A 20,215-nucleotide genomic window follows, 5' to 3' on the forward strand; every position below is an offset into this window, starting at 1 on the left:
TTTCGGTGCACCCAATTAACAGGATAAAAAGGGAAATTAAGAAAGGTATAGAAACAAGTATTACTCTGGGAAGTGGTGAAAAAAAGACACTCCTGAAAAAGGTTAAAGAAGGGAATATCCCTACCGCATTTGGCATTCCAAAGACTCACAATGTTGGTGTTCCTCTTAGGCCCATTATTCCTACATACGAACACCCAGGATACGGATTGGCTAAGGAACTGATAAAAAGAATGGGAAAAATCGGAGTGATTACCCAATTCACCATTAAAAATTCAGTCGAGGTTAAAAATCCATTGAAGGATTGAAAATTGAGGATAGCGATATAATCAGTTGTTTTGTCGTAAGAAATTTGTACCCCAGTGTCCCAAGAGATAAAGCGGGTGACTGCCTTCAGAGGTGGTTGTTGGAGAAAGGGGTAGAAATTTTGTTGGCATGGGAATATGTTATGTAGTGTTTCCTTTTAATCAGTTATAATTACTTTTACGTTAATGAGAAGATCTTTAAACAGAAAGAAGGATTGGCCATGGGCAACCTGATCTCAGGCCACTTGAAAAAGCTGCTTTAGACTTAGTTGGGGAGGGTGGATAAAGTTCTACGGCAGATATGTCGATGGCATTCTCATCATCGGGAAAGAAAGTGACCTAGACCTTGTTTTTACCGAATTGGGAAAACAGGAGGAAAGGATTAATTTTACTAGGAAAGACCTAATCGACAAGATCAATTTTCTAGATTTGAGCATAACAAAAACTGATAACCGAATAATAACCGGTGTATTTCATAAGCCTCTAGTGGGTAATCTGTACCTTAACAAGAGTTCCGAACACTCGTGTAGAGTCAAATATAATGTTTACCTTAATTTCTACATCAGGGTGAGAGATTGTGTAATGACAAAAATGAGAAGGAGAAAGAAATGGCTTAGATAAGGCAAGTGGGTTTAAAGAATTGGTATACGATCTTGGAGATGGATGGGATTGCAAGAAAAGTGAGGAGAATTGTAGGGAAGGAACTGATTAATATTGCTGATAGTCATGTTAAAAAGGAGGAACAGGATAGGGGACATGCTTTGTCAGTATTCCCTACTACAAAGGAATTTCTGGAAAAAATAGAAAAAAACAATGAGAGGATACGGTGTGAAATGTGGAGTGAAAGCCCCCCGTAGCATTGAAAAATGTTTTACGGAATATAAGAAAGGTGGAAGGGGGAACAAAGAAGACCCTGAAGAACAGAAAGGTGTCTACAAAATTGTATGTGAATGCAGGATTGCATATGAATCCAAGGGGTTCCAAAAACTGGCCTCGAGGAATACATTATTGAGAGCAAGCATAGAATTATAAAAAGGGAAGTTATTAGGAAAAGTAATAATAAATTGGACCGAAACATATATGAAGCAGCATGCACGGGAAGTGGCAATATGCTCAATAGGGACAACGGTAATTTGGAAGAAGGGTGGATACATTTCCTTAGAAAATGGGATAATACCGGTAAAAAATACGCTAAGTTGGGTTTTCATGTCACCGCCGAAGTTTTGAGAGTTGTAGGGGAAGAACGTGAATTCTCATTGGATGGGTGTCGTTGCGGTTGAAGGAAATCAGTCCCGTGGGGGAGGAGGTAATCTGCAACTCTGTGCGTGTAGACCGTTACCCACTCGCTTCACCTTACTGCTGGACGGGAGTTCCTCGGCTTCCATGTGGCCACCTGGTTTTTAGTCTTTTAGTTTTGAAATGAGTATTTGTTAGAATGTTTTACCTGGATAGGAATTTTTACGATTTTAATATCTAGGATTTTTAAGTGTTTTTTACCGATTCCTTCAACCATATTCCTATTTAACACTATTCCACACGACACCATGTCCGGTGTCTAGATTTCTAGTTAGACCTGAAGAAGGAGGAAGTATTTACCTCCGAAACGTCATCCGGATTAACATATACTCACTCACGTAAGTTTGAAAAGTTTTAATATTATTTTACGTATTTATTTTGTATTCAATAGTGTGTAATACACACTTCCTCATCATGTTGTTTCACAGTACTAATGAGTGCCTTTCTTAGATCTTCTTGTGTGTATTTATGTGTATTTTTTATGTCAAGGGATGTTGTTTATATTGTATGTCTTATTTACACAGCATATTTATGATTGGCTTTATTTTCATGCTTTGTAAACTTCATATAAAGAAAAAAAATTCATCTCCACCAGGTTTTGAAGTGGAAATTCCTAGTTGAGGGATTCTTTGGCAAATTATCTTAGTGTGCTGTGCTTGTGTGATGCTTTTCTTAATTGGAGAGAGAGCATTCCCGTATATTACTTCCACTTCAAACACTGATCTTCACAAAACTGAATGACGAATGAATTGTGGAAGAAAAACACCGAATGCAATTAAACTTAATCAAAAATGTCAGTTGAATTGCATCTCTTGCAAATACGTACACTGCATAAAGAAGCAAATTACACATGCATGCATGAACAAATGCTGTTTCAACTAGCATGTGCAGGGCCTTCCTGATGGTGTAGTAGTAATGTTTGCTTCTAATCAAGGGGTGCCAAGTTTCATTCCCTGTGGAAGCACAATGCACGGTCGGTTAGATTGCACTTTAAACTATACATCCCATTCTGATTAGCCTGTCTGATCATAAGGTGCTCTGAAAACAAACTACCAAACTTATTTTTTTTACAATAAAAGCTAGAATTTGAGTAACACTTGGGTACTTAATTTAGCAGCTAGAAGGGCATTTTAACAGAAAGTCTGGCTTTGTGGGCTTTAACTCTTTCGCTACTGCAAAATACTTTAGTCGATTTTTTTCAGTATGGGTAACTTACGGAAAGTGACTGCAGTCGATTCAAAATATTCTCATTGCTGCTGATGTCGAGCGAAGTTGCCCTGTAAGGAAAAGCGTTATCAAAACATGGTGCCATCTATAGTCTGGTAATTGAAATGTTTACCAAAGAAATAACTCACTTTGGTTCTGAACAAATAAAAAACGTGTATCGCCATGTGTATGTAAACATCATTGGCAACAAGGATCATTTATCCACTCAGTGGTGTGCCCAGGATTTTCGAAAGAGGATGTTGGGGTTCATATACTTTTGTAGTAGTCAGCCCTCATTTTCCTGCATTTGACATTCTCTTTTTTCAGGAATACTAGACCAAAAGGAAGGGTTACGACCCCCTACCACCACCACCCTTGGTCATGCCACTTTATCCACTTCATTAACAATGAAAATCTAACACCAAGAGGGACTCCCTGCTATGGCCCTTTATTCAAAGAATAAAAAAAGGTAAAGTGCTCCCCTGTGCTTAGCACCACGCCATGAAGGCGTATAGGGAGTGTGGGGAAAGAATAGTGGTAGAATTCATATCAGTACTTTAGAATACTTTTTTACAAATGTATGCAATTCTGAAAAATTTTCACAAAAACTGCACAGCGAAAGCTATATCAGCGTGCCAAAATCCCACAGCGAAAGAGTTGATCAGGGTGGAAAAATTGGGGGTGCTTGGATCCTACCCCCTTACCAGACAGGAGTATTGTTGGCAAATCGAGGTTTTTGCAGAATCGCTGGAAAGGATCATTGTAACCTCCTCCTCTCATTCTACATAAATTTCATATTTGCAGCCACAAATTTATAGATCCTGCGCAATTTTCATATTTTGAGTTTTACATTTTTTTTTTTTTTTTTTTTTTTTTGTACTTTTGTAGCATACTGTGACTCAGGTAATGTTTGGAGATACATGTTTTGAGTGCTACACAAGTGTTGAGGCTTCCTGTTAGTGATTAGTAAAGTTTAATTTGATTCTGTCTATATTTGGGGGAGTGGTAATTTCCTGCCAAAAAAAAAAAAAGGTACAGCTTTTACATTGGAAATGATTTTGTTTCCTCCAAAAGAATCAGCAGCAAGTGCACAATTCTTCCCAAAAGAATGGAATGCATATCAGGTAATATGCAGATGCCATTTTGAACCCTCCCTCATGTCCTGACATTGTCTATGTGGTGGCCCGAAGGTTCAAATTTCAAATTCGACCATAGACTTGTAGCCTAGAGTGTATTGAAAAAATGTAAAAAAATGTAACTTTAGCATTTATAGTTTCAGATATATAATTTTTATTTAAAACCTTTCCTGTAGAAAACAAGCTCAACATTTAAGGGTTAAACAATTCCCCAATCCTTGTGGGAGGAGGGTGAAGGTGGCTGGAGCATGGTGCTGTTCACATCACCTCCATAATGCAGAGATCGAGAATGTGTGGGGCTCTACCCCCACATCCCCTAAATGTGCCTTCATGGCATGTTGCTGTATGCAGGGAACTTCTTTACCTTTACCTTACCACTGTATATTTTACTCACACACTTACATAAACATAACGGGCACAAACTTCAGCAGCCATCTCACTTTTGAAACAGTTCTCTCTTTCTTCTTTGTCACTTGTTTTTATGGAAACATATATTCAAATTAAATGTTTGTAGTCCATGTTATATGCACAAATACATACAGGGTTTCTCAAAAGTAATAGCGCAAACTGACACAGGTGAAAGTACACGATAATAGAAGCAAAAAAGTCTCAGTAAACATGGGTCTGTAAACGAGCTGTTTTCGAGATAATCGCGAATGTGTGATTACAAGCTGGCACTGACTTCATTGTTTGTGAACATCGTCCTAGTTGAAAATGCTTTCGAACACGCCCTGTTCATATCGGAATTGGTCACAAGCATGTACAATTATCTGTACTGATTGTATCCATCCTGTTTGATTATGCCACCCCTCGGAAAGGTTCTGTCTTGTAAACAAAGACCAAACCTCGGAACGTGCAAGGAGTAAAGCACTTGGTGTTTACAAAATGCAATCAGTGACGGCTTCTAACCACACATTCGCACACATTATTAGCATTTTACCAACTAGGATAATGTTTACAAACAATGAGGTCAGTGTTGGCTTGTAACCACACATTTGCAATTATCTCGAAAACGGCTCGTTTGCGGACCCATGTTTACTGATGCTTTTTTGCTTCTATTATCGTGTACTTTCACCTGTGTCAGTTTCCACTATTACTTATGAGACACACTGTATACTTTTGCTGAAACAGAAATTATGAGTCAGCAAAGAAAGATTTGTTCATTATTAGTAAAATGAACAATTACAATAATCAGTACTTGAGAAGAAGGATTTTTTCCAAATTGTAATTGATAAGTAGAGGCACATATTTTTGGTAAATAAAAAAGAAAAATTTTGGTACAAAAATAGTCAATTTCAGGTTCAAAAGCATTAAATAAAATAAAATGTTGGTGTTATACGGGTGAAAAAACGGAAAAATTGCACTTATTACAATAATAAACATAACCCTTTTAATAGCACATTCATGTAGTTACCAGAGTATTAAGTTTATTCCTATATAAAGGGGTCCATTCTTGCTTCTCAAATATTTACAGCAGAATTAATCAATTTTCCGTGAATTGCATAACTCACAGGATAATTCAAACTTCAGAAAGTGTCACATCAGTAAATAAACTCTACATTTCATGTATAAGAATCTATTTTGCATTTTGCAGTTCATTTCGTGACAAAACAGGGTAGGAAAATGCACCTCGCACCTTTCAGAAACATTAAAAATTAACATTAGAATGTGTTATTTCACATTTCGTGTTTTCGTCATAAATTAAATATGCATGCCCCTATTGATAAGTATGTAATAAACAGACTGAGGTTTTATGTGCACTAAAAATTATCTAAATCATGTGTAAAGACTTTAAAAATGTAATCTGATAATAGAAATTTAGTTTGAAAGATAATAAATGCAATTCTTGTGCTAGCCTACAGAATATGAAGAAAAGATGTAAAACTGCTAAAATTTAAATTTTTTACTGAAAATTAAAAGCACTTACAGAATTCACATTGCAGTATTTAACTAAGATTTTTTCTGCAATCATAACTGCCAATGTCCAAAATTTATCCAGGCCTCCCTGATGGCGTAGTGCTAACGTAGTCGCCTTGTAATCAAGGGGTCCCAGGTTCGATACCCAGTGGAGGCACATTGCACATTGGTTTGAATCCCTATTTAAACTGTAGGTCCAGTCCGAATAAGCTTATCTGTGCATAAAGTGAACTTTTAAAATAACAACTCAAACCCCAAAATTTATATATTTAGTTCTCAACCTGGAAATCCATATATTTGGCTAGAAAGTAACAACCCTGTTGAATTATGTAAAATATGCCTTTCATGTGCAAAGTAAAAGAAAACGTTTATTTATGGAGAGAATTGACAAAATGTACAATGTAAATGGGCTTCCATTTACTTATATTTTTGTAGAAATGCACAAAAAAAAACAATTATTTGTGAAACATTTCTTTTCAATAAAAACATGCATTTGTAAATGAATCCTGAAACTAGTAATACATCAAATGAGTCCTAATGATCAATTAATTACCAGTATTAAGAATTGTGTTATTATTAGTGGTAGTATGAAATTGTTAACCTTTAATGGACAGAAGAATCTTCCACATGTTAGCTTCTCCAGACGGGAACTTTTCAGGCACGTGCTTTTCGAACTTGCCATGATGTACAAGGTGGTATCAAAACTAGGGCTGAGCCGATACCACTTTGAACAGATACCGATGCTGATACTCTCACCGATACCGATACTGGTTTAATTTTAATTTAAAATATAAAAGGCTAATTATATATATATTTATATGTTTGTGTGTGTAATTATTATTATTATTATTACATTTTATATGTATGCATTTCTGACGAGGGGCGATGAATAAATTAACCCACCAATCGATGCTCTCTTCATACGATGCATCTCAACTTTACAGTCTTTTTTTAGATAACTGAGAATCTATCAGATGTTTCAAATATGAGAGAAATATTAAGTGCAGCTAAGAGTGAGGTAATCTTGTCTACGTCCTCCCCCCCTTCCCCCAATGTTCAACCGCCTCTAAAACTAAGGGATTACTCTTCCAAAACTAACATTAAATCATCCGTGAACACAAGAATAATTGGCGATTTACCAGCCCCGGACACAACGTCTAAATCTAACAGTAATGTGAAACCAATTTCTTCTCTCTTTTGTCCTTTATCAAAAAGAATAAAAATTAGTAAACAAAATTTAAGGAGAGAATGAAAACTTACAAGCGATCGACTTCAGTACAGTGATATTTCGACTTGACTTTGCTTTTGATATAATATACTATCGGAAAATGATTTCTAAAAAAATAAATGTATAGTTCTATCGCTTGGCGTGGAAGGAAATCCAAACCATCACTACACTTTCAAGAAAGTATGTGCCATCAACTGTCGTTCAAAGAAAATTATTTCCTTGTCGCGTTCCCTGTGCTGCCAAAACACGCCTGTTGAAACCCAGTTATTCAGGTTGGGACAAACAAAAGTCTAAAGTTGGAAAAGAAAAAAGGGGATTAGCACAGGTATCTGAATTTCCATGAATATGCTATGTACTATGTCTGAGACAGGTCCACCACTCACATGGGCGATGACTGTTTTGACTGCAGGAGGTCTCTAAGGAGAGAGATGTCCACAATACACCAGGTGTCTCGGTTATCAGAACCTTAATGTGGATTATTGTTACAGGAGTCCGCATCTGTAGGAACAAAGCCTGGTAGACTTCGAAGGAACTCCTATGGTGATAATTTCACGTTACCCTTGATTTGCAAGATACTTGACCGCGAGTCTTATCTACATATGGATCTTTGTGTCACCTACTTGCTGTTCACGGAAACTTGAGTACAGGTTCATTTAACAAATGCAAATATATATATATATATATATTCAAAAACCAAAGGTAATTTGGAAAAGCTGAATGGACCTTTAAGAGGGAACAAATTTTGGTTTTGGCTGCGCTTCTAGCTACTCAAAAACAATGGTATCGGCTAGTATTGGTGCAAAAATATCAACCGATACCGATACCCATGGCATCGGCCAATACTGTGGCCCTAATCAAAACATTTCAAGACTAGTTCTGTAACATGCCAACAGATGGCAGCACAAGGCTGGATGCACAGTCACAGGTAGTGTCGACCTTCATGAGTCAGTGTGCTAAGAAATTTCGTTCTGTGTACATTGGAAACTGTGCAACTGGTGCTATTCTGACCATGTGCATTACCACGTCTACGATTTCATCATGGACAGCAAGATATAGATCCACCAAAGTTTCTGAATCCTCGGAAAATATGCAAACTACAGACTTCCCCGTAACTTTAACTAGCGACACCAGCGCCACTGCTCCCGCGCCAGGGTTTCAGATTAGTTGGTGGATCTATAGAACTGAGCAAACGTGAAACTGCGCAAATCTGCCACAGAGACAGTTGACATGATTCGGCAATGAGTCGTTTGAGATGTTTTGAGTGGCACGCACACTTCAAGAGCGGAAGAACTTCACTGGTAGACGAAGAGAGATCTACTCTATGTGATCAAAAGTATCCGGACACACCGCGAAACGTGTGTTTATCATAAAGGGCGACACAGTACTGCCATCTACGGCGTGGAACACATAGTCAGCGAACTCAGTAGTCTTCAGACAGTGTGAGACAGCAGTATGGGATGGTCTGAGGAACTCACAGACTTTCAGCGTGGTCAGTTGGTTGGGTGCCACTTGTGTAGGAAGTCTGTGTGTGAGATTTCCACCCTCCTAAACATCCCTCTGTCCACTGTTTCCGATGTTATAGTGAAGGGATGTGTACAACTCAAAAGCGTGCAGGCCAACCTCCCATGTTGACCTCCAGAGACCATCGAGTGTTGAAGAGGGTCGTACAGCATTATCGTCAATCATCCATCGCCACCATCACACAGGAATTCCGAACTGCATCAGGATCTACTCCAAGCACCATTACTGTTTGGCGCAAGGTGCGGCAACTTGGTTTCCATGGCCGAGCAGCTGCCCATAAGTCAAACATCACACAGACAAATGCCAAACGCCGCCTCGTGTGGTGCAAGGAGCGTCGAAACTGGACCATAGAACAGTGGAAAACCGTTGTGTGGAGTGATGATTCACAGTACAGAATGTGGCGATCCGATGGTAGGGTGTGGGTGTGGCGAATGTCTGGTGAACGATATCTACCAGCCTGTATAGTGCCGACAGTGAAATTCGGAGGTGGCGGGGTTACAGTGTGGTCATGTTTCTCCTGGAAGGGGTTTTGCACCCTTGTTGCTTTACATGGCAATGTCACGGCACAAGCTTACGTTAACATTTTAACAGCTTTCATGCTGCCTACCGTCGAAGACCAGTTCGGGGATGACCATTGTGTCTTTCAACATGACCGAGCACCCGTCCATACTGCAGGGCTTGTGGGGGAGTGGTTTGACGACAACAACGTCCCACTAATGGACTGGCCTGCGCAGTGTCCTGATTTGAATCCCATAGAACATCTGTGGGATGTTTTGGAATGCCGACTTTGTGCTAGACCACACCGATCCACATCAATACATCTTCTCATTTTGGCGATCTGCGAGGGATGGGCTGCCATTCCTCAGGAAACCTTCCGACACCTGATTGAAAGTATGCCTACGAGAGTGAAGGCTGTCATCAAGGCTAAGGGTGGACCAATACCATATTGACTGCCAGTGTTCCCGATGGAGGGTTGCCCAAACTTGTACTTTATTTTCAGGTGGGTGTCCGGATACTTCTGATCACATAGAGTAGCTTGCTGTCCATGATGAAATTGCAGATGTGGTAATGAACGTGGTCAGAATAGCACCCGTTGCACAGCTCCCAATGTACACAGGACGATATCTCTTGGCACACTGGCCTATGAAGGACGGTGCTCCCCGTGACTGTGCATGCTGCCATCAGTTGGCATGTTACAAAACTTTTTGATACCACCTTGTAAAAAAGAAAAGAAAAAAAATCATAACAAGGGAACTAATTGTCGAGAGATGAAATAATTGTTTTCCTCTGAATGACAGGGCTCTTAATGGATCTGAAATTTATATATTATAACTTTTATTAATAATGAAAGTTAAAAAATAACTTGGAGGGGGAAATAAATAACAGCGTATAAGCAAAGCAGTGTTGTCATCTTATGGAAAAAATCCAGAAAAATCTTCTAGCGTTGGCCCTATAGATGCTGAATAGATGAAATTTGCAGGGAAGCATGACAAAAATACCACTCTTGGAGCATATGTATTCCCTGTTCCCTAATTTTGGATGGGAAAAAAAATGGAAAAAGTGCAACAATTTTTAAAAAATCGTAATTTGTGGATAATTTTGTAAACGTGTGACATCCAGTATAATCATGATTCTGGATTTTTATGTGAATCTATTTTTCTTTACATGTTTGTAGGATATAATGATAAGCTTATCAGATTACCTAGAGCATGATGACTTGCACAATGTACTTTCCATTTCTATGACATATTTTCTCAGAAATTAACACTTTCTGTGACTTGAAATGCGGAAATTAGTTTCTCTGAACTTCAACTTACTTCACATTTCCAGGATTCTAAACGTGGCCCTTAAATAATGTGTGGGATCAATTAATGGGCTGATGGTTTTATCAATTTGAAATTTGATACTTATATAAGTATTTTAATTTAGTTCATAATTGTACTATTTGGTTATTGTTTTAAGTATTAAAGAACATCTTATGTTTGTACAGTCATGGACACTGCCAGCTTGTAATGAATACATTGACTTCCAATGCAATCATTACAAGTCGGCAGTGTCCGTGACTGTACCAATATTATTATATTAAGTAATATAAGAGACCTCCTCTTCACGCATCTTTATTGGTATTTGTGACACAAATTTGGTTTTAAACATCAACTGTTTCAAACAATTGTAGAATCTGACTTAAAATTCTTGTACTTTTGCCTCATTAAGACTTGTTTGGGACTGGACCTACAGTTTAAAGTGGGATTCAAACCAATGTGCAATGTGAAACAGTCCAAACATTGCATTTAAATACAAACATGGGCCATGAACACCAATAAAATTAAGTAAAAGAGGTTACTTACATTGTTTATCATATGATGGTACAGTTCATCTCCTCTGCTTTTGTAAAATAAATTTCTAAATATTATTCTAAGCAAAAGTATTGCTATCTCATAACTCCACATGTAAGAGGATCACTCAGCTTCATTCTGAAGTATAAGCGATTTTATATCTGATCAGGACATTGTAATTACCAATATCAGTAAAAAATTAAATGAAGGCCCATTGCTATAAAATATACACCACGTTCAAAAATGATTATCAGGTATTCAAGTATATCACAATAGACGAAGGTGAATGTTTATATCGTACATGTACAATAAGAACGGCTGTTCAAGTTTGCTACCATGAGCCCTTGCCATTTGTTTCCCATCAGTCCCACGGCATAGGTGTATTATTGCAACTTCTGTGTAGAAGTCCTTTTGTGTCATTGAATTTGCAAGGTCTGCTGTTTTAGTTTAGCGAGCTTTTTGACTTAAATGACTATGATACCCCAATAATCATTTTGGGACATGCTGTATATGTATTAGTATTCTGTAATTTTATTGCATATTAAATACCTGTTGCTGTTTTCAAATGCAAATGTACCATTACTTTTTTTTTATGCTTTATTTTTTTGTTTAGGTCATCCATAAACATTCCAATGACTCAGTCAAATGGCGGAGTCATGCAGTGGCCACTGTTCCACAGCATTCTGCAACAGCACAAGCAGCTTTCTGGCCAGTTGGGACTTGGAGGGAGTAATGGAAAGGCTGGGGATGTGCCTCCAATAAGTGTTGGTTCATTTTCTCAAATGTGGAATTTCCAGTCCCATAGGAATGTGTCCGGCTGTGAAAAATCTTACGTATGTGAGCAGTGCAACAAAGTGTTCTCCCAGCAGGCAACTCTGTTGTTGCACGTCAGGACCCACACTGGTGAGAAACCCTTTGTGTGCGAAATGTGCGACAAAAGATTTGCGCAGCAAGGAACACTACATGCTCACCTGAGAACACATACAGGGGAAAAGCCATACGTGTGCGAGATCTGCAACAAGGCATTCACCCAGCAGGGAACGCTCACGCTGCACATCAGGGTGCACACCGGTGAGAAGCCATACGTGTGCGACTTGTGCAACAAGCGATTTGCACAACAAGGAACACTCAATGCACACTTACGAACGCACACTGGAGAAAAACCTTTTGTGTGCGAAATCTGCAACAAGAGCTTTGCGCAGCAGGGAACGCTAGTGTTGCATTTGCGAACGCACACTGGCGAGAGACCTTATGTGTGCGAGATCTGCAACAAAGCTTTTGCTCAGCTGGGAACACTTAATTTACATTTGCGAACGCACACTGGGGAAAGACCTTTTGTGTGTGAAGTGTGCAACAAATCATTTACCCAACAAGGAACACTCAGTTTGCATATGAAAATTCATAAGAAAATTACAAGTGATTAACTGTGAATATGTGGGCAATGTTAAAAATTGTTTTCATTATTCAGGAGATTGTTGTCTATATGTAAATCAGTGAATATAAAAGTTTGTGCAACCTAATTCAGAGCCTTTACTTCCAGCAATTACTGGCACTGGATATTAAATATGAATTCTGCACATATTATTTTTACATAAACCCGTACTTCTTTTTAACAACTGTTTGCTGCTTTGTGGTTAACTCACAATTTCACCACCAAGAGATCTAGCTTTGAGTCATGGGTGTTTCTTTTGCAGGACTGAGCCAATACTACCCCTGCTGATGTATTGTCTGGTATCACTGACATCGATATTGGAAAGTATCTGTTGCAATTTATTCATGGATACTGGCCAGTACTTTCCCAGCATTTGGGTATTTCGTGAGGTTCACAACAATTTTGAATATTTCATTTATTCTGCACCAGTATTACATGAAAATGGATTTTGTGATTGACAGCTATTTTCATATTTCAATGTAATTCTTGAATATTTTGAAGCATAAATTGATGCATATAATTGCAGTGGAGTACTTATGTAATGATAATAATCAATATTTTGAACAGTTAAATGTTTACAATTTTCAAACAATGGTATTAGTAAGAATTGGTATCGGCTCAGCTCTGTCTTTGCGCGTGTCCCTTCATCAACTTCATCCAATAACCAACGATCCTGATTGTTGCAAGTAGTCAAACAATGCATAAAAGTGATGCAAAGCAAGAAAATTTGGGATGGGCCGATGTGAAATTTTGGCCGATACCGATAACCGATATTCTACCAATCCGATATAAAATTAGAAATGGTCCTTGAAGAACCTGAAAGTTCATTGACCTTAATAAATGTGTGTTTCATGGTGACTGCAGTGCAAAAGAAATTGCCTATTTAGACATTTACTTTTTTAGAAAGTAGGGCATGGAGATTATCCATAAAAATTACAACAGAATTGCAGAATTTTGCACTAAATTATCAGATATTTATCGATATATCGGATTGGTAAAATAATTGGTAATTTTACCGATAAACCGATACACAAATATGCCTATATCGGCCGATACTGATACAGTACCGATTAATCGGTTCCATTCCTAAAGGAAATACAAAGACAACCATTGTGAAATGCAACATATGTCACCAAAGGTGTTTCATGTTTGTCTACCAAATCTTGTGAGTACACAAGATTGCTCCTATCAGTGGAGTACACTTCTATCTAGATGTATGAAAATTAAGTGAAAAATGCAGCTCCAACCAGGACTAATTTCACTTAAGCTTCTACTCCTCACTCTTATTTATGATGGTCTGTTGTTAATGTCGAAGATAATCAATGCACAAACAAGGAGGTGATGTCAAAAATAAGAAATTTCATCTTGGACTCCGGACCCGACATACCAAGCCTTTTTTGTGACGTGATAGATTAGTGCTCTATGAAGACACGGATCTTGGTAAGGCATAGACTTGCCAACTTTAAAGAATGAAATTCTGGAAGATTTTTCAAACCCTTTAGATTAAATCTTTTGGAAGAATACTGTGTTGGTCTTGCTGCTGTGGATACAAAAGTGAATCAACTTGATCAACCACAATTTGCAAGTAAACAAAACAAAATCAATACACAGACTCTTCTGAAGCTGTGTATTTGAATATTGTACTGTAAGAAAATTCTTCAAAATGGAATTATAAATGAGCATTTGAAACCATAAATTTATTTATACCAAAAATTAAATTTAAAAATTAGCATTTGACATAATAACTGGATGCGAATACTGAAATGCACGTAATCGCACCGTAACATATTATGAACTAAATGTAATATAATGAAGCAAAGTTCAGTGGAGGGAAATAAAGAAGTCTTGAGACATTGAATAAACAATGCCTTTGTTTTAGTTTTCTGCAGCTCTTTGTGTAGATGCTGGCACAACAATGTGTTTAAACTTTCTATACTATCTCGAGAATCTCTGGAACATGAGAATGAAAACAAGTCTCCGTGCAAGTAGTGACTCGAGATGGTTTGACCAGTGAATGCAGGAGAGGGGAAGTCAGTGCATGAAGAGGGAAATGAGGCTGTAGATACCAGCTGTTAGCATGTACTGCTTTGCTCTGCTTCATCACTTTCTCCCCTTCTCTACCTTTATGCATGGCCTTGCCCTACAGATTCCTGGGACAAGAGTATATGTCTTCCTTTTTCTACTTAATTCAACGATAACTCATTTTTCACGAGTCTGCAAAATAATATTCTGAAGTTTAATTGGTTTGCAATAACAAATTTCTCTGCTTGGCAAATGCATGCCAAAATAAAATTAAAAGGTAATAATAAAAAAACATAATAATACTAATTTTCATCGTTGATGATAAAGTTTGTTCGGGAGACTAGGAGGCAAGAGTTTGATTCCTGGAGACTCCCAGCCATTATGGGAGGGTTCATAAACATTGTTTGTTTCATTTTATTTGTTCTTTCATCCATTTTGTTAATTCACCATTCATCCTTGTTATTATAGACAGAAAAGCTATGAAAAAAAGTCCAATACTAGGGCAGGAGCCTATTATTTAAATTGCTTGTATGAAGTGATTGGGAAATAAATGAAACACCGTTTGTTGACAATAAGCAGTGCGACTGTAAGGAATTAATTTATATCTGGTGTATTGTATTCTGGAGTGCTGAGCTATGGAGAAATTCTATGTTTCACCAAAACCTTCCTTAGTGCATGTTTTTGTGGCCACTTATGTCAGCAACTTAATCTCCAAAATTGCTAAATTTTAATGCACAATAAAATACCAGAAATGCTCTATAAAATTTTTAAAAGGCTGCAACAAACTTACATGCCAATTTCACCAATCCTGCATTGCAATGCACTACTAACAAAGTGACTGCCGATTTTGTCTTACCAAAGATTTAAACGTAGAAAAGCCCCACATCTTGAGACACTAGAGGAGCCTACTTGAAGTAAATTGTTACCAGCTTGGTAATCTCTTGGTAGTTCTCTTTATCATATGGTACTCTTGCAGTAGTAGTTGCATGCTTCTAACCAGGTCCCCCATCATGTTAAAACTGGTGCAGGAGATAATGGAACTTCAGGAACCTCAGACTTGGAATATGCCACCTGAGAAGATGCCCTTCAAGCCAAAAAGTTGGTCAACTTCAGGGGATGATTCTGAGCTTCCTCTGCAACCTCGTAAAGTGTAGATATGAGGGCAAATCAACATTATGTGTTGCCAAGTGTGCATTGAACAACAACAAAATCTCGCTCATGTAAGCAAGGGACAAGTTGTTTCCTTTACAGAGTAAAGAGAAGTAGGATGCAAGTGTTATTGTATCAAGAAACGAGTCTGTAGTCATGGTTCTTGCAAGCAGAGGTTGAAAATAAGAGGAGCTTCTCCAAACCTCAGTTGAAATATTAACATATAATACCAATTAGGACTGGCCTGGGCGAGATCAGAATGCAAATCTCCGATCCGTTCCTTAAAATGTACATCTCAAAGTGCATAGATACAAAATCTTCAGGCATACGTCAGCAAAGGTACTATGAAATTTAAATACCGTATTTCTTCGAATTCCAGCTGCACCTTTTTCTTGGGTCTTTGATCTTGGAAATTTAGGTGCACCTTGGATTCGATGACATTTTACAGTGATATTTTGTGTGGAAATTTTCGTTTTATATTGGAATTATTGCATAGTTTTTCATGCTGTTACCAGTTGAGCCTTATTGAGGAAGGCCACTCTGGTGCAAGAATTAATTACTTTTAATCCAATCCAATTAATAAATTAAATGTTTTTATGATCATATTTGAAAATCAAAATGTATAGCTTTATCTTAATTGGATTCATGGCTTTCTTAAACCATATTTGCAAATAAAGAAAAGACCAGGAAGGGGTCCTAGGTTCAATGATTAACATTTTCAAATATAAGCAGTGAAGAACTCTGGGAAAAAGCAGAGGGGCAAATGCACCATATATGGTTAAAGTCTTTACTTCTCTGCAAGCTTTTTACCCAAAGATAATGCATGCCATATACGAGGGCAAATCAAAAAGCCATTGGCCATTTTTTTCAGCCGAAATATTAATGTGATTGAGAAACTGAGATATACGTTCAATACAGTAGTTTTTTTTTCTTGAAACGGCCCAGTGTTAACTCTTGGCTGCTCCATGGCACAGCGCTGCTGTCAGTTTATAAAGATGGCTGTAGTACTCAACATGTCCATGTTGTTTTTCTTGTATGTACGCATTGCTTGCATTATAGAATTATTTTCTTGTAGTTTACGGTTATTACAAGCATAAGAAAACAGTTTTTCTTTGTGACGTTTCAGGAGAACACACGCTCCTTTCATCAGACATTTATTTTCATTTTGACTAAAGATACAGTTATAACAATGGTTAGTCATTTTTTAAACAAAAATAATCCGTTATATAATGGATGTTGTCAATGTTACATTCTTGTAATATAGCAACTTAACTGTGAAAAAAGCAGTCTTTTTTATTTTTATTTGAGATTTTTTTTTTTTTAATAATGAATCCCAAATATCATCAGGTAATTTGTAGCTTGCCTTCAAATTCACTGGTGTTTTACAGGGAGAGAGGTACGTACATTCCAGAAATATCAAATCAAGATTCAAACAACACTTCAGAGAATCAGATTTTTGAGAAGATGCAAGTTAAACATAGTGCCAAATTTCTTGAAGTGGAAAGTTAGAACTCTTAATACCTACACCAGTGAATTTAAAGGCAAACTACAAATGTTAATGATAGGACGACTAATGAGGGACTCGTACTCAGAATTGGACGGCCTTTCTCGAAAGACATATGATCTCCACATCACATTGTCAAATTCTTTGCATCCACTCATATGGGATAATGTAAACAGAGCTACACAACAAGTTGTAAAACACTACAGCAAGCTTTCAGAAAGGAGACTTGATAGGAAATTCTACCAGCTAATTCAAGAAGAACAAGTTATATACAACAACAATGAAAGAAGAGAAGCAGTTAATGTCACTGGTAAAATAGAAACTAAGAACATTGACAACAGATTATTTATAAATCTTACGGATATTGAGGTACCTGATGAGTATATACAAATTTTTCAATTCGGAATGAAATTTTCAGTTGGTAGTGCTTATATACACAAGGAAGATTTTGTGATTTCAATAGAAAAAGCACTGAATTTCTTAGATGATGAGGAGGAAAAGAGAAAATTACGAAGTCTCACACATGATGCTCTTGATGAACAGTTAAGTTTTGAATACAACAGAAGAAATAACAGAGGTCCAAAATACACAGAACGGGAGAAAGAGCATATAAGGTTGGGGAAAAGAGTTCATGTTTTCAAGATCTGGTTGAAAGAAAACAACATTTTCTTAATAAAATCGGACAAGGAAAATAAACCTGTCCTTATCCGAATTAAGGACTATAAAGAAAAAATGGAAGAATGTTTCAAAGTAAACAATTTCACAGAAACCTCTCGAAACCCTATAAATAAAATAATAAATGAGGTAAAGAAAGTAATTGAAAGCAGTATCACGATACCAAGAGAAATGAAGAAAAAACTCATTGTCAAAAATTCAACCCTGCCGATTGCCTTTGGACTACCAAAAACTCGCAAACCGGGAATTCCAATACGACCCATCATTGCAACTTTCACATATCCTGCATACAAACTATCCAAATATTTAGTTGAAAGACTTGCTATAATTAAACAACAAACACCATTCAGTGTTAAAAATGCATATGAAGTGAAACAGAAACTAAAAAATATTGTTTGGAATAATGAATATCGTATTGCAAGTTTTGATGTTGAAAATTTATATCCTAGTGTCCCAATAGAAGGTGCCACAGATGCATTACACAGATGGCTTATTGAGATGAAGGTTAACCCAGTAGAATCATGGGAAATGGTTCGATGGTTTACTGTATGTGCAAATTACAATTACTTTATATTTGATGGCAAAATCTATCAGCAAAATAATGGTCTATCAATGGGAAACCCAGTATCCGGAATCATCTCCAGCATTTTCCTTCATTACATAGAATCTCCAATTGTTAATGCGATACGTGCGGATATCAAACTCTACATCAGATATGTAGATGATGTGCTAATTATTGCTAAAAATGATAACACCATCATGGACATATTTAAATTGTTAAATGATTCACATTGTCGCATAAAATTCACTTGCGAACCCATGAATAACAATGTAATTTCTTTCCTTGATCTGCAAATTAAGACAACTGACTCAACAATTCAAACATCAGTCCATAGAAAAAAAATTAGCGAGTGAAAAATACATCCATGCCAATTCAGAACATTCGCGTATAACAATGGATAACATATTTTTAATTTTTTTCCTGAGAGCACAAAGACTATGTTCTAATAATGAGGATATCAAAAATGAAGAAGAAATGCTTTTTAATATAGCAAAAGAAAATGGCTTTCACACTAACAGAATAAACCAAATCAAAAAAACAAGTCGCAAGAAAACTAAAGGAAAAGAGAAATACAGACAAAGATGAAAAATCTGTTGAAAAGAAATTTGTGTGCATTCCATTCCACAAGGGATTCTCACATAAAATTGCAAAAATTTTTAGAAGTTTTGATTTCAAAATTGTTTTTAAATCACCAAGAAGTTTGGAATGTACATTTAATGAATTCAAAATTAGAAACCCTCTACCAGATGTGGAAACCACAGGAATATATAATATAAGTTGTTCATGTTCAAAGGATTATGTGGGACAAACAGCAAGGAAAATGGCAATAAGATGGCACGAACACGATTTGGACATTATAAATCTAAACCCAAGAACAGGTTTGTCAACTCATATCATCGAAGATAAACATTTGATTAAAAAGAGAAGGGTTTTAAAAAGATTAACGGGAAAAACAGAGTTGAATGTCTGGGAAGCTTCGTTCATTGCAGAAGAACACTGGAATAAATTAAATAATGAAAATGGTAACATAGATCCAGTATGGAGTTTTCTTTTTCACAAATGGAGTAAGCCACCATCTTTAAAATTTAATGTAACAGAAAACATCAAGAGACTTTGTGAAAACAATGATGAATTTGAATTACCTGATGATATTTGGGATTCATAATTTAAAAAAAAAAAAAAAAAAAATCTCAAATAAAAATAAAAAAGACTGCTTTTTTCAAAGTTAAGTTGCTATATTACAACAATGTACAAGGGTTGATCAAATGAAAAGGTACGAAACGTCGTAACAACGGAATCGTTTATATAATACCGATGCCGCGATGGGAGAACGTAGCGTGATGTGTAGGGGTGTGATTGGAGTCGCCATGCGGCATCGGAGCATGCAGGGGAACGCGCATGCGCAGGAGAGAGCAGAGGCTCCGATACAGAGCGCCGTCCAAGTGACGCGGCAGTGCGTGTTCGGACAGGATGGCGTTAACATTGGCAAATTCGACTGTTGAGGAGCAGCGAGGCGTTATCCGTTTTCTGACAGCGGAAGGTGTTAAACCGGCCGATAATCATCGCCAGATGGTGAATGTTTACGGGGAAGACTGTGTGTCTGGCAATTCAGTGAGGAAATGGAGTGCCCGTTTTTGTGCAGGCTGTGAGAGTCAGCAGGCAAGGTGTTGCTTACCGTGTTTTTCGATGTGCAAGGTCCGCTACTTGTGGAATTCCTTGAACACAGACGAACCATTAACTCTGATGTGTACTGTGAGACACTCCGCAGCCTACGCAGGTCCATCAAGAACAAACGACTGGGGCTGCTCACGGAGGGTGTGGTTCTGCTCCATGATAACGCACGTCCACACGTCTCCAGGGTCACACACGCGGAACTGGCCAGGTTCAAGTGGAGCAGCTAGACCATCCACCCTACAGTCCGGACTTATC

At 37.4% G+C, this 20,215-nt stretch overlaps 1 protein-coding gene across 7 annotated transcripts in view; it reads left to right on the plus strand.

Annotated features, from left to right (window-relative positions):
- The window catches only part of LOC145992023 (uncharacterized), a 30,726-nt gene extending 18,264 nt beyond the window's left edge, over nt 1–12,462 (plus strand). For all 7 annotated transcript variants that reach the window (XM_083128049.1, XM_083128045.1, XM_083128044.1 and 4 more), the window contains exon 4: nt 11,556–12,462. In XM_083128049.1, the coding sequence (XP_082984175.1) occupies nt 11,556–12,366 (811 nt within the window). In that variant the 3' untranslated portion in view covers nt 12,367–12,462. The remainder of the gene's footprint in view (nt 1–11,555) is intronic.
- The last annotated feature ends 7,753 nt before the right edge of the window (nt 12,463–20,215 follow it).

Source organism: Lepisma saccharinum, chromosome 9 (assembly GCF_977018435.1).
Source record: "Lepisma saccharinum chromosome 9, izLepSacc3.1, whole genome shotgun sequence".
NCBI lineage: Eukaryota > Metazoa > Arthropoda > Insecta > Zygentoma > Lepismatidae > Lepisma > Lepisma saccharinum.